Raw genomic sequence first — 15,987 nt, forward strand, 5'->3', positions numbered from 1 at the left:
TTTTGTTATGGAAGGATATTTAGCAGATTATTCTGCAAACCTGTGCATTTAATATATTCAATATCTTGGACTTTTAGCCTCAAATACTTTTACTTGGAGACTATTTTCCATTTTGATATTGCTATAAATATTTTATATAGGTCTTAATTTATATTTTTAGAACAAATTTTACACCTTCCTTCGACAAACTTTGACAAAAAATGAAGATATATCAAATAAGTCCATTAAAAATTAATACCATTTTTTTCCTTGAAAATAACATATTGTAAAAGCACAAAAATTCGTGGGGGATTAAATTTCGTGTATTTTGTTGTAAACAATATTCAACGAAAATACATCCAACACGAAATTAAATATCACTATATTGAATAGGGTTACTTTAAAACAACGAAATTAAATGCCGACGAAACTATTTTTATGCCTGGGCGAAAATTTGTGCTTCTACAGTATTTTGACCAATATTTCAAAATTTACATCACTGACCCCAATTTTTTCTTTCATTATTTTAAAGTACTCGATTTTTGTGACTGATCAGGACTTAGGTTGTAAAAAGCTTGATATAAGAAAATGTTGTATTGCCTATTTAGTTTTTTAATACCCCAAATATGTTCCTTTTTAGTGCAAAAAGGTCACACAATTTACGCGCATCATTTTGCAAGATTTTTTCAATGATAGATATTATTTCAAATGTTTTACGTAAAATAAGATGATATTTTTTGCCATACGTACATCTGCTAAAATATAATAAAGGTTTAAGTAATTAACCAAAGAGCTAAAATTTAAGTGCAAAAAGGTCAAATTCATTGTACCGTAGATCAGTAAGATGAACACTGACACCCTATTTTCTCTTCGATTTTGAGTCACTCTATATGAGTACTTATTTAAAATATACTTCTCAATAAATCCTTGATTTAGCAAATTTCACGAGTGACTTACCTTAAACTTTTTTGAGAGAGAAAGAAAACAGAAAGATTCATACACCACATTTCCAACAAAATATCACTCCTGCTAAATTTTATAGAAAGATTAATATTTTCAATCCTCATGTAATAGAAGAAATGAAAATATTATATCTCCTTACTTCTAAATGCATAAGACATTTCAGCAAAGTCATTTAATTTTTTTTTTGAGAAACCAAACAAGAATTGCTCCTCATGGAAGTTAGTTTCATTTGATAAACTAGTCCTTTTTTCACACAAATAAATAGGGTTGAGTATCATCTCTATTACGATGCATGTACTTAAAATATTTAAAGATACATTGATATATTCTATATTCTTATACGTGGTTAACATAATTACTCGACATATAAAATATTACACATATGAATGCATGAGAGGGCTGGGTGGCACATGTAGTAACTTTTTTTTTCGGACTACATTGATCCCCTTAACAAGAAGATATCCATGCAAAATAAAATACAAAAATGATCAAATATCAAAACTAAGTGTATGAAATTGTACTTTGCTATACTTGACAGCTTAATACATGTACATGTATATCATATGTTTGAAAATTAAGTTATATCTAATGGTTAATTGGTTGACCACCAGCCTCCCTAATCAAACAAAGCAAAATAGCTTAACAGGATTTACAGGATGAACCTACATAATTCATTTAACTGATTGATCACTAAAATGTTTTGAAAAAGACTTGATTGGAAGGGGCCTGCCCGTCAGTCACCTTACAGTAGATTTTCAGCTGACTGAATTGCCGAGTTTTATCCAGTAATTGTCATCATAAGCCGATGAATACAGAATAAATTCAATACATATCAATTTGTCTATCAATACAGATTAAGATAGACCACAAACATAAAACAAAACAAAAATAAAAAAGAGAAAGTAGAGCTTGCTTTATAAATTTGAAAATTTACATTTGATAAGCATGTCCTTTTTGTCTAAACATCAAGAAGACATGGCTCTGCTATCAACTCCCTGAAATATCAACCATAAAAATATAATTAAAAACATATAAATATATCAGTTTTTACAGTTATCTATTCCTATTTCTTTCATTGATTTGTGACATGGGTAAATTAAAACAATAATTTCCCTTTCATTCTCTCATTATATTTCCAGTATGCATTAAAAATATATAGCAGTCGACCCGGTGCTACTTTTATTATAAACTGTTTAAAGTACATACCATGTACCAATAATGCAGCAGGTCATCACGAACAATCTGATGCTTTCCATGATCAACCTTTCTAAAATTTGGGCAAATTCGTTCATTTGTTTTCAGCTCGGCGACCGATCTCTCTGATAAGAAGCATTGCTCGTTTTCTTCAGTGATATTTATGTCTTTACACGTGTATCCAACTTCATAGAGAACTTGGTGATGGAAAGTGGTAGTAAGCTCCCCAAGCATTTGTTCTATTTGAATTCTGATCTGTTTCGTATCTCCATTTTCCAGGTTGATATTATCATCTGGAGTAAACGCTTGCAATTGAATTGATGTCTTATTAACTGCGATTGCAATATTAATGTCATCTCCTTTTTCCTTGTAAAAAGCAACATTTTTGCAGAGTAAGTCTTCACTTAACAATTCCCATCTGGAAAAGCATACTGCAACAAGTCTAAAGAAAAAGAAATGTGGAATAAATGTTTTAAAAGAAAACACCAATATCGGAGTTTTATATCCATTGTTGTATTTGTATAAGTCAAAGCCTTTTGTCGTGAAGTCAGTCTTGTTGATACTTGGGATGTAGTACAGGGATTCTTGTCTATTTCCAAATAATTCTGCACCTTTCCCCTCAACTTCTTGAGTTTTTATTTTGGCAAGAATACCAAGTTTTCCCATGTATGGTATAATATGATCCTTTTGAGGAATATATGATTCCGTTTTGTTTTCCCTCCATACCCTGACTAGTGTTGAATCTGAAATCATCCCATTCTTCATGAAAATGTCCCACTCTTTAACCCTGCTACACGCTGAGCGTGCGTGAGTAGGGTCAGTTATGATATTTTTAAAAGCGTCTACAAACCAACCAACGTCTAATATTATGTTGTGTTTCAAACCCTCTTCCAAGAAATATATAATCTGGCCCACCTCTGAAAAGTATCTGAGCATATCATCCAACTCATTTTCTTTTAGGATTTTAAATTCTTTCTCAAATCGTAGGCTATATCTGCTGATAATTCTATTTGCTTTGTGTTCTTGTACAAATCGCTCAAACATGTACCATATGTTTGGAATTTTTTCACCCCAATGTGGAAGACTTTTTGCTGTACTAACAATACAATTTCTGACTTGTTCTATTGCTTCTTCCTGGTGTCCATTCAATGCGCCAAATGGACATTCAATCTCGTAGTAACGTGCGGGTGAAATATGATCATTCACTGTATGTTCACTAGGCAAGCATCTCTCTAGCGCATCATAGAATGAAGTTTGACTGGACGTGGTTTCCTTCCGCTGCTGTAGAAGTCAATGATCATGAAATTAATAACAATAAACGTAAAACATGCCATATATTATTAAATGAAGCTAAGTCAGGTAGATGATCAAAATACATGAAGAATGTTGAGAGAACGACATACACTTAGAATAGTATTTTGGCCTAGGAAAATTAAGAAAAATGAAGAAGCAGGAAACCTGTCTTTACCCTTTGAAGCTATTTTGAGACAACCCCCTTTCTTAAAACATGCATGGAAAATGGCGCCAAAACGTCACATATCAAAATTATAAATTCCAAACTTTACCCGGATTTCACTTTCTGGCGAAAAAATGTGAATTTTTATGCACATATGTAAATATTTTGATATGAGCACAGGCAACGCGATAGATGATATTTGTATATGTCAGAGCAATTGCTATGACTAGCCGAAAAAAACCTATTTCGTCAATTGCGTTTTGTGTGCTCATACTTAAATTTAAACTCTTTGCTTTCCGGAATATTCCCATGACCTACATTTTTAAGTAAAATCACGAAAATATGTAACAAAGATACCTGCAACGTTGTCAGAAGTACATATGTAACGATAATTTAAATTCTAATAATATATACTCACCGTCAATGAAAATGCAACACTCTAATTTTAGGGTGAAAAGTATATATGGGTTATAGGTATGTACCAAAAAAGTTAAGACATCTTTTACTTTGCCAAATCAGTTTCTTTCCTCTACCGGAGTTTCTTTCCTCTACCGGAAGTTGCTTTTTAGCTCTCTTAACAGAAATAAAATTTTTGCATTTTTAATAAAATAGTTAACAATATTTCTATAATTTTGTTTTTCAAGGTTTTGTAGCTTTTTATCATAAATATTGTACTAAAATTCAAGGAAAAAATCCTTCTTTCTTTACCGGATGTGACCTATATTTCCTCAAAATGCCCGATTTTCATTGCTAATGCTGGAAATTCTCAAAGTAAAAAAAAAAGAGCTGCAGATGCAATTTAACGACTCATCAGGCTCATGTGATTTAATAGCATACATAACAGTTTCTTGACCGGATGTCGAAGAGTTACTACACTACGCCAAGTTAGAGAAAATTCGACCGCAGTATCTGAACAACAGGCAATTAAAAATGCCCAAGAAAATTTATTCCGCTCATATAAAGACATTGATAAACCTAATGCATGGTAGAAATCGGACTGCGTACATGTATGTTGTACATGGCGGACTAGCATGTTTTGATTAAATGGTCGGAAGGGGGGTGTTTTATTTAAACGTTATCTGTTAAGAGGGCTAAAAAATCAACTTTCGGTAATGGAATAAAAACCACTCAACCATTAAATAACTTAAATAACTGATTTGGCAATGTAAAAGATGTCCTAACTTGTTTGGTACATAGTTATATCCCGTATATAATTTTTCACCCTAAAAGTAGAGTGTTGCGTTTTCATTGACGGTGAGTTTATTTTAAAATGATATTTATAATCATTATAATTCGAATTCTTTAATTTCGTTCGGCGGTTTCTGATCAAAAAGTTCAAGCGTACCAGACGACAAGTTGAAGTTCGACAAATGAAATGTTAAAATGTGACAGGTGGTGAATGGAGACTATAAACATGATGTGATTGGGTGTCGGTAGACTCAGCGCAACTGATATCAATATGTGATTGATGAGGTAAGGATCGTCTTGAAAACCGTAGGCTACTATCGATACAGTGTTATATGCATTCTAGTCCGAGATTCCTAGGACTTTACCCCTCCTTTACCTGTTTTTTTGGTATGTGCGGGGTTTCATTAGGCTGAAAGAAAACAAATTAAAAAAAAAATATGTGAATTTTCATTGCATCAACTCTGGCAGTAAAATATCTAAACGCGTGAAACGTGTGCGATACTTGTATAGATCTAAATTTATGTCAGATGTCGATTTGTAATATGCCCTCGCGAATCAGTTCTCGGAAATAAAATTATTCGAAACTATACATAAAAGTAGTTATTGTCAAATATCATTCAAGTCTGTGAGATTTATTTTGCCTCGATAAGAAGAATTGATAGGAGAGGGGTGGGGTGGGGGGTTCGGGGTTTGGGTGTCGTATTTACTACTGTATAAAGATTATGTCCCCTTCACATAAAAAAAAATTCGGAACCAACGAGTTTATCACTGTATTTGTCAATATTGTTGAAATAGTGATGTATATTTTTGTTTAACCTGTATAAGAATTCTTTGACAACTCATAATTCTGCAAAGTTAAACTATCACCAGCCAGGTAGGTACAAACATACTCAATATTATACATATGTGGCATGTTCCTGCTAGGTATGAGGGGAACTGCCCAACCACATATGCATTAACCATAATAAGACTGCCAACTTTGATCAGAGTTGTTAATTGTATAAGTAAACTTAACTGAGGCATTAGTAATTTCATTAACTTAGTAATTTTTCATTCTTGGATGTCATGGATGGTAAAATAATAAACTGAGTAGAGTACATGTCTGTTCTCCCATCAAATATGTGCTAATCCTCTCTCTCTCTCTCTCTCACCCTCTCTCTCTCTCTCTCTCTGCAAGATACAAAGTTCAAATACATCATGAGGGAGTTAGCAAGATTCCAGATCTCCAAGAGCAGGACTACTAGTATTTCTGGAGATGCATCAATTAAGGGAAATAGTCCTGGTTACAGAGAACTTGGATCTTCATATTTCCTGGATATACTTTTAAACTGTTTTTATTTTATTATTTCGATTCCAAACTAAAAATAAATACCTGGTATCTAGAGCATAAGGTATATCGCTGGGATTAGCTTCCAAAGCAGGGATTAGCTTATTTGACTTAAGCATCTGGATAAGTTCATTCACTGTGATATGTAGATAATTTTTCACATTTAACAACTTTATTTTTGTTCAGGCAGTGAAAAATCAGTAGAGTTATTGATAAAGAATGTTAGATTGTTATTGTACCAGATAATTTGAGATAAATGTTTTAGTTCACCTGAACTTGAGAATGGGGTGAGATTTTTTGGTCATTTGGGGTTTTTGGTCAGCATGTCTGTGTTTACCCTCTGTTAATTTTTCACATTTTTGTCGGGCTCCACTTTTGAGCCCTTTTTTATAACTGGACAATTAATTAAATCCATTTTCTTTTCTTAGAGAAATCATGTTCCTGTGTTTCCATGAAATGATGATGATGAAAATTTAGCAAACACAGGTATGATAAAAAAAAATTCATACGATAATCTGATTATTAACTAGTCATTAACTATTTTAAATATTATATCATTAATAAAGTGGTTGACTGAAAATTTTCTAAATAAAGATCTTTCATTAGCAGATATAATGTTAGTATGTCATGTAACATTTTCATACTTGTACAACATGTACAATGTTCACTGCTTGTAATTATTAATGACCTTATAAATGAATATATATATATGACTGCCGTCACGAAAAGGGCCCTTAGAGTCAAATTTTCATAGATTGACTTTTTGGTAAATTTTGATAGCCGGACTCTTTCTGAATGCAAATATGCATAAATTTTGAAAATATCTCGCTTTTTCAGTATTTCATGCGCATTTTAGTGAAGTAAATCGAAAAAACTTTGACGTTACTCACTGAAAACGTAATGACGTCGACTGCGTCTAATACAGTTTCCAAAAATTGTATTAAAATAACGCTCTTTGAGTTCCGGTCACGTGATGGTCTGTTACTGACGAAAAATTTTGGGCTCCGCTGTTTATTTCCTAAACCTTGTTTCTATATGGTTTTAAGTGTGTTTAATTCTGTGGAAAGGAGTTTATTATTCAATATTGGTGAGTTTTGCATTAACTTTTGGCTTAGTGTAGCGTTAGAAGTGTGCTGTTTAAATCTAAGACATTCTTCATCATGTTCATTGTCTTCATTGTGAACACGTATTCACTCACGCATTCACTCACGATGTCTTCGGATAAAGCGGGATCTAACAAAAAACACCAGACAAAGAACAAATAAAACCAAAAAAAAATTGTGCAGCTAGATTTAAAAGCTGCACCTATGTCTATAAGAAAATCCGTTGTTTCTGAGAAAGCTGCAGTGAAAAAACCAAGAACAAGTAGCGTCGATCACTCCCTCAATCAAGACGATTGTCAATCAGAACATCACGATATTACTTACGATCTTAAACAAATTCAGGAAAGTCTCACTGAGATCAGAGAATCTATGGTTAAGAAATCGGATGTAAAACTTATACTTTCAGAAATTTTGCTCGAAATGAAAAATGAACTAAAAAGTGAAATAAAAAAGGAAATAATTTCAGAAATGAAAGAAGATTTCGAAAAGGGTATTAAAAACAAAGTTAAGGAAGAATTCGGGGAGAAAATACAGAGAACACATAAAGAATTCCAAACATAAACGAAAGAGATTTCGGATGGATTTAATCTTGATTTTGACACTCTTAGAGAAAAACTAAGTGTACAGGCAAGGGAATTGAGGGACTTGAAGAAACAACTTCAGACATGTGAATCTATTAAATTGCAGGGTCTGCAATCACCCTCGCTAATCAAAACCAGCAGTATTCCCAAAAATCTAACATAAAATTTATGAATTGGGCAGAGGAGAAAAATGAAAATCTTAAACAAAGGCTATGTGCGACACTCAAGGAAGTGGTGAACGTTGACCTTGACCCCGCAGATGTCCTGGCAATCCATTGTCTTCAATGGATTCCCGGGGGAGATGGAAGAGGACCACGACCTGTGATCGCAAAATTTTGAAACACCGACATGAAGATCATGGTAATCAAAAACAGAGCTGACAAAAATCTTCAAAAGATCTTCACCATGCACGATCACCTAACACAAATGAACGCTAAACTGGTGCGCGACTTGAACAATGATCCGCGAATTTATGGTGCATGGTATTTCAATGGAAAAGTGTTTGCCCACGACGAAGAAGGAAATCGCTACAAATTTGACATTTTAGACAACGTGTCTGGAAAATTGAAAGGACATTAAATAATTACTCAAATATGCAGCGGAGTGGACTTTGCGAAAATAACCCATTTTGACTGTGAGATCGGGCTCGATATTCGGTAAATTCAGATCATGTTTACTTTTGTGTAAGTGTGTCGGTGAGTGTGTGTGTATGTCCCCCTGCTTTTCTAATATCATTATGTGTTTTCATTATTGGGAAAGATGGTGCTTTCATATTCAGGTCTCTTTATTGCTTTTCTAAAACAGTACAAACTAAATAAGTAGCTTAATTAATTAAACTAGCAACGGTGAATTGTCAAGGCTTGGCAACAGGTACCAAGAGACAGGATGTTTTAAATTATTATAAGAAAAAAGGCTTTTCAATTCTCTGTTTGCAAGATACTCACTTTACTAAAGAAATAGAACCTAATATTGAAACACAATGGGGATATAAATGTATTTTTAATTCGTACAAGTCAAACTCTAGAGGGGTATGCATTCTCGACGATTATGGTAATTTATTAGCTCTCGATATGACAATCGAGGATAATAAAGTTACTTTAATTAATATATATGGACCAAATTCGGACAATCCAGAGTTTTATGAATTAATAAGAGAGACATTTTTAGAATTTGATAAAGATTATTTTATTTTATGTGGTGATTTTAATCTGGCTCTTGACCCTTCAATAGATACAGAAAATTATTGTAACATTAATAATCCAAAGGCAAGAGAAAAACTTTTAGAAATTATGAATGACTTACAAATAATAGACCATTTTAGGGTTTTGAATCCAAATTTAAAAATATTTACATGGCGAAAGAAAAATCCAATAAAACAAGGACGATTAGATTATATTTTAATTTCTGAAAATATGTGCAACTTGGTTGAAAATTTAGTAATTAAACCAGTGTACAGATCTGACCACTCATCAGTGGTTCTCGATATAAAATTCAATACCTTTAAGGAAGGGAAAGGTGTCTGGAAATTTAATAACTCTTTACTTGTAGACAAAACATACATTACAAAAATGAAAGAAACAATAAAATCTGTTAGAAACAAATACGAAAAGAATAATGTGCTTATAGAAAATATGGATAACAGTGCATTTCTTGAAGTCCTTCTAATGGAGATTAGAGGCATTACTATTTCATATTCATCATATAGAAATAAAGAAAAAAATAAAGAAGAAGCCTTGTTAATTGCACAAATAGAAAAATTAGAGGCAGAGAATACATTAAATCTACATTTAATAGAGGAAAAAAAAACAGATCTTGAGAATTTAAGAAAAGGTCACATCATAAGATCCCGAGCCAGATGGGTTGAATATGGAGAAAAACCATCTCAATATTTTTGTAAATTAGAATCCCGTAATTATTTGAATTAGATTATCAAAAAGATTAAAACAGAGGAAAATGAAACTATTTACAATCAGTCAGAAATCTTAAATAAAATCAGGATGTATAACAAATCTCTCTATACTTCTGTAGATGCAGAACTTCTCGACATAGATCTTGCAGAAATTATAACAGTTACTGGGGTTCCAAAACTTGAAAATCACATTACCAAAACACTCGAGGGAAAAATTTTGGAAAATGAAGTCTTAGAGGTGTTTAAAAACATGAAAAACAATAAGTCACCAGGAAGTGATGGCTTTACAGCAGAATTTTTTTTAATTTTTTTGGTCAGATTTAAAACTTTTTATAGTACTTGCCATAAATGACATATTTCAGAGGAAAGAACTCCCCATTTTTCAAAGATTAGGGTTAATTACATGCTTACCAAAAGATGATAAGCCAAGAGAATTTTTTGAAAAAATTGGCGACCTATCACACTTTTAAATATGTTTTATAAACTTTTATCAGGTTGTATTAGTCATAGAATAAGATCCACCCTGGACAATATCATATCAAATACTCAACTTGGATTTTTAAAAGGAAGATATATAGGTGAAAATACCAGATTTCTTTACGATCTTATGGATTTCACTGAATCTAAAAATATACCTGGATTGTTTCTACTTATAGACTTCGAAAAAGCTTTTGATTCAATATCCTTGACTATTGTTTATAAAGTATTAGATTTTTTGGGGTTTGGTAAAAACATTATTGAATGGGTAAAAATTCTAAATACAAAATTTTGTGTGTCTGTGCTTCAATGTGGATTTTTATTCGAACAGTTTTATATCCAAAGAGGATGTCGTCAGGGAGATCCCTTGGCACCTTATCTGTTTCTTCTTTGTGCTGAAATTCTTGCAATTATGATCAAACAAAATCAAAGTATCAAAGGAATTGCTATTAACAAAACAGAACATAAAATATCCCAATATGCAGATGATACCTGGCTTGTCCTTGACGGTTTACCTAAATCACTTTTTGCAGCATTAGATACAATTGATTTTTTCTCCAAGTTTACAGGACTTAGATTTAACAGCTTAAAAAATAAAATTGTTTAGATAGGTTCAAAAAAATTCTCTAATCAAGTTTTCCATCATTCTCGTTGGAAACTTGAATGGGGTTGTACAACTTTCAATTTACTTGGAATTAATTTTTCAGTAGAACTAGATAAAATTATTGACTTAAACTACAATGTTCAAATACCAAAGATCAAAGCATTAATTCAGCAATGGAAAAGAAGGGTTCTTACCCCTATTGGCAGAGTTACAGTTCTTAAAACATAAGTTTTACCAAACCTTAACCATCTTTTTATATCTTTACCAAATCCAAGTAAAAAAAAACTTTGTCATTATTGAACAGAGAAATCTTTGAGTTTATATGGAAATCAAAATGTGATAAAATTAAAATGAAAGTTATTACTCAGGATTTTTTACAAGGAGGATTAAAAATGTTGGATATAAATAACTTTATTACGTGTCTTGCTTTATTGTAAAAAATAATAACATTTTTTGGAAAGATGTGTTTAATTCATAGTTATATTTCATGAAAACTCTCAACAACAATTCATATATGAAAACTAAGTATCTGAACTTACCTGTGTGGTACAATCCCAATATAAAAATTGGAAATAAAATAATTTTTATAAACACTTGGTATGTAAATGGCGTTAAAAGTGTTTGTGATTTCTTAGCCAATGAAGGAATTTTTTTTAAATGTTACTGATTTTGGAAATAGATTTCATTTGTCTAATGTTTGCATTATGCAATATAACAGTATTATTTGTGCTATATCCAGGTTTTTAAAAACAATGTCTATAGATAAATCATCTGTTACATGTAAGAGGGAATGTACCCCTGTTATCCCTTTTTATTTTGAAAATATTATTGTATATGAAAAGTGCACTAAAATTATTTAAAGATATTTGAATAGTAACAACATCATTCCTACATCAATATTTAGATGGAACCAGGAACTATAAATGCCATTAGAATCTGATATTTGTGTTCAAGATGTTTTTAAGGTTTGTTTTAGAACAACTATGGATACTTCTGCTCAATGGTTACAGTATAGAATCCTACATAGAATCCTTCCAGTGAAATATTATTTGAAGAAAATAAGTATTTTATCTGATGATCACTGTACCTTTTGTAAACTGGATAAAGAAACAATACAACATATATTTTTAAATTGTACAAAAATTTCTTCATTATGGAGTAATCTTAGTATGCATATATTTACAAAAACTTCTAAAAGAGTTGGATTCAACAAATGCAATATTATTTTAGGTGAAACGCCATTTTCTTATCATAATAGGGTGATAAATTTCATTATTTTATATACAAAGCAATATATCTTTTCTTGTTTAAAGCAGAACAAAATGCCTATGATTACTGGGCTCCTACATCATTTAACTCTTAAGTACAAAGTAGAAAAATGCATATCAATTCAAAATTTTACAATGAACAATTTTGATAAGCTATGGTCACCATGGATTAATATTTTTGAGTTATAAACATTTATCAAAACATCAACTTTAAATATTTCTTGAATTTTATATATTTTATATTTCATTCTTGTTTAAAATCAGAGGGGAAGTGTGAATGTGTGTTTGAATGTGACTAAAAATCTTATTATGTAACTTGTCATGTCACTTTTTGAAATAATCATAATAATAATAATAAAAAATAACGCTCTTTAAATCAATTCAATCGTTTTGAAAATCTAAACTTGAGAATTTTTTTCTCTTAAGCGACTAGTATATGACTATTCCTAAGGGATTTTGTATGTTATAACTATTTTCATGCTATTTTAGAGCAGATCTAGTAATATCGTAAAGGGGGGATGAGGGTCTAGACAAAATCTAGGAAAGGTTTATAATATATTCAATAGGAAAAATTATACTTGTTTAAATCCATACAAATTATTCTTTTGATAAAAAAATAATCTTACTCAATTTATAATATATATTAAGCACCTGTAACACTTTAATATTAAGAGAAATTAAAAGAAATAGAGAGAGAATCCCAGAAGGACACCGCGCGCAAAACGGGGCATTCCCTCGCAAAAACGCACTTCGATCCCAATGTTAAAAAGAAAATAATTTTCTTATCAGTTTTTAGAATCCATTATTCTCTCACCATCAGACACACACACGCGTAACTTTTTTCCCTATAACTGTTACGATAGGATCAAAAACACCAGAAATTATCTGTATCACCGAAAAATGAGATATAAATGCAGATACGCCAAGATGTGTAAACTTGTTTTTAAGAATCTTTATTCCGTTTATAAAATATTCAATGCATAAATTGAATCATGTTCGCTACTTCCATGCGAGCGAATTTTTTTTAAGTTTACTTTTTTTTTTGTTTTTTAAATATTTTGCACTTACCTTCAATTGTTTATACATGTACAAATCATTTTCTTCGTCTGTCTTAGTTATGGTGTAAAATATAATAAAGAGATAAATGATGTCAAAGGATTGTCTTATGAATGGTTTTTATACCGTACCTTAAATTGAAACTTTTTTTGAACTTACACCAGAAATTGAAATTGTCTTTTAACAATTTTTTTTGGAAAGTAAATCACAATTAAAATCGGTCACAAATATTTCTACACATTCACCTTTTTTTAAATTTTGAGGCAGCCTTACCCTGTTTCACTTGACCATAACATTTGTATATATTTTTACGGCCAGGAAAAGTTATCTTTTCATCTTCCTCCGTACGTGACATTGGCTAATCTGGCAACCAATAAAAGCTTTTCACATTTCGATGCGACTGTCTTAACCAATAATGAAATATTACGTCCAACACACGTTTAAGTATTTTGTATGAGGCGATGCTGTTAAGTTAAAATCTACTACCCTAATCCATTTTTTTCTTAGTTACTAGTTCAAAACACACATGTTCTACTTTCTCGATATATTGATATTTTTTTTTTTTAAATGTATAATGTGACTCGATTTCGCCTGTTCCCTACAACTCAGTGACGTAGCATCGTTTGAAAAGAGGTTGGGGGACAGCCAGAATAAAAATTCAATTCAACATCTAAAAAAACCCAAGAAATGGGGATTTTCCATACTCGAATCCAATTTCACCGTTGGGGGGGGGGGTGAATCAGACTTTTTGCAGTATCAATTTTTCTTAATAAAAAATAACACACCTCCTTTTGTCCTATTGTGCACTAATTTGACTATGCTGCAAGAAAAAGTGGGGGGGGGGGAGGCAAACTTTCAATGTACCCCCCTACCCGATGCTTCTTGCGTGCGACTGTAATTAATGTAGACAGTTTTTAGTTTTTTTTTTCTTTCAATACAGAAATATTTGAGTTTGTTTATTAATTCCTTTCCTAAGAGTCTTTTTAGGATTATGATATCAACTTCAGTATTTCGATTTCGACGGAAATTTTATAAATGTTGAGATATGCGGGGTATTTAGATACATGTACATGTATCAGAGTTGAATATTTCAATGTAAAAAGAGACTTATTTACTTCATATCATAAATTCAATAGTCATTTAAATATATTTCACGCCCATTCAAGTTTTGCACGAACGTCCTTTTCTCCGCAATAAACATCACCAGTGCTACAATTTATTTTTTCATCATTCTAAGGTTTGAAGTGGTTTATGATTTTAAACATTTTCATAACTTTTGGAAATTACACCCATAACCACTTGTCACATACTTTTTGCTCTATCAGTGATTCTCTAAAGATGTCGCCATATCTAACATTTGCCAGAAATTCGTACGTCTTTTCGCTAGCTGCAGAACTGTAGCTCTCCGAAGAAAATATTTTGACAGAGAACTACAGTTCCACCCATTGAAAAAAAGTATATTTATTGCACACAAAAAAGTGTGCTATTTCTCTATTTGTTTCTCTGTGTTTTAAAATGCTATCTCCAAATATTACGAACTGTGTGTTCTTAACATATTATTATTTCACTGTTTTCACAACAAAACATCCCTTATAATTGTTGTTAATAGTCCTCCTGGTTCTGATATTGGAATTATCGAAAACTTTGTTTATCTATACAGTAACTGCCATTTTGGTTTGAAAGATATTCTGTCCAACACACTTCGTGTAGATGCCAGCTACGAGAGTACTTAATTTATAGAGGAGTAAGTATTTTCTTTTAAATCCATCTTTTTCGCGATTTAGATAAGAATTTGGAAGAATTAATCCAGTACTAAGTGCAACTATTTTGTGCGCAATAAATATACAATTTTTACCATGGGTGGTACTGTAGCTCCCGGTCTGCGGATGTGTGTGTGTGTGTGTGGGGGGGGGGTGGGGGCTACACTTCTTCAGCTATCTTTTCGCTTAATCTATAATGGGTTTTCCTGGTTTATAAATATCCTCATTCATAATATCACTGTCGATGTTATATTGTTAATTTATTCAAAATTCGGTGTAATGTTTTTGGGGGAAAGTCTACAATAGCTGTGTTTATTTCCTAAACATATTCCAATTCAGTTTTGAGTGGGATTTCATTAATTCATTTCATCGGAACAATTTAAGACAATTAAAACATGTATTTATTGGATCATTTTAAATTAGTTTTTGAAAGAAATATTTATTTTCAGCAAAATTTTCATGCCCCCCTATCCTCGCGGCGTATATTTTTTTTTCCTTTTTTCCATTGCATATTCTCTTACTGTTGATTTAGTATAGAATAAATAATTGTTGATGTAGAAGATTTAATTAGATCTCCCATGTTACCGGAATATATCCCCACTTTTTTACATACATTTAACCACTAATCTAATAAGAACGGTAATATAATAAGTGCATAGACCTCTCGCTCGCTCTTTCTCCTCCCTCCCCCTCTCTCTCTTTCTCTCTGAAAAAAAGTACAATGACGTGTTTGTAATATACCTTTTTATATTAAGACTTCTTAACATGAATTTAAATTTAAGCATTTAGAAATTTCTAAAAAAAAAACAAATAGGCAGCATCTTTAATTTAGTCACGAATAAACATTGATTTTATCAATGTTCCTAGCAAGGTGCATGTCCAATGTCGCCTATCAACATCAGTTAAATACATGTATTCAAACAGAATTATGAATAAATTCACGTATCAAAAAGTAATAATATCATACTTAATACCTATTAAAATGTCGGAATCAATTTTCAAGTTTTTGTTACACTTTGAAATCTATTTTTTTCTTTCTAGATCACAAAACGAAGTTGACAAATTTTTTTTTAACTTCCGTGTTTACAATACCGCGACTTCGACGTCGTTTTCTGAGCATTG

The 15,987-nt window shown here is 31.6% G+C and overlaps 1 protein-coding gene across 1 annotated transcript in view; it reads right to left on the bottom strand.

The window, feature by feature from the left end:
* Positions 1-2,662: 2,662 nt before the first annotated feature.
* LOC134272035 (uncharacterized) overlaps positions 2,663-15,987 on the bottom strand; it is a 43,697-nt gene continuing 30,372 nt past the window's right edge. The window contains exons 7-8 of the mRNA XM_062754270.1: positions 2,714-3,417; positions 2,663-2,669 (exon numbers count right to left, since the gene is read on the bottom strand). Coding sequence (XP_062610254.1) covers positions 2,663-2,669; positions 2,714-3,417 — 711 coding nt within the window. The remainder of the gene's footprint in view (positions 2,670-2,713; positions 3,418-15,987) is intronic.

This window comes from Saccostrea cucullata, unplaced genomic scaffold (genome assembly GCF_032062105.1).
Source record: "Saccostrea cucullata isolate Sc308-1 unplaced genomic scaffold, CSIRO_AGI_Scuc_v1 ctg1835, whole genome shotgun sequence".
Lineage (NCBI taxonomy): Eukaryota > Metazoa > Mollusca > Bivalvia > Ostreida > Ostreidae > Saccostrea > Saccostrea cuccullata.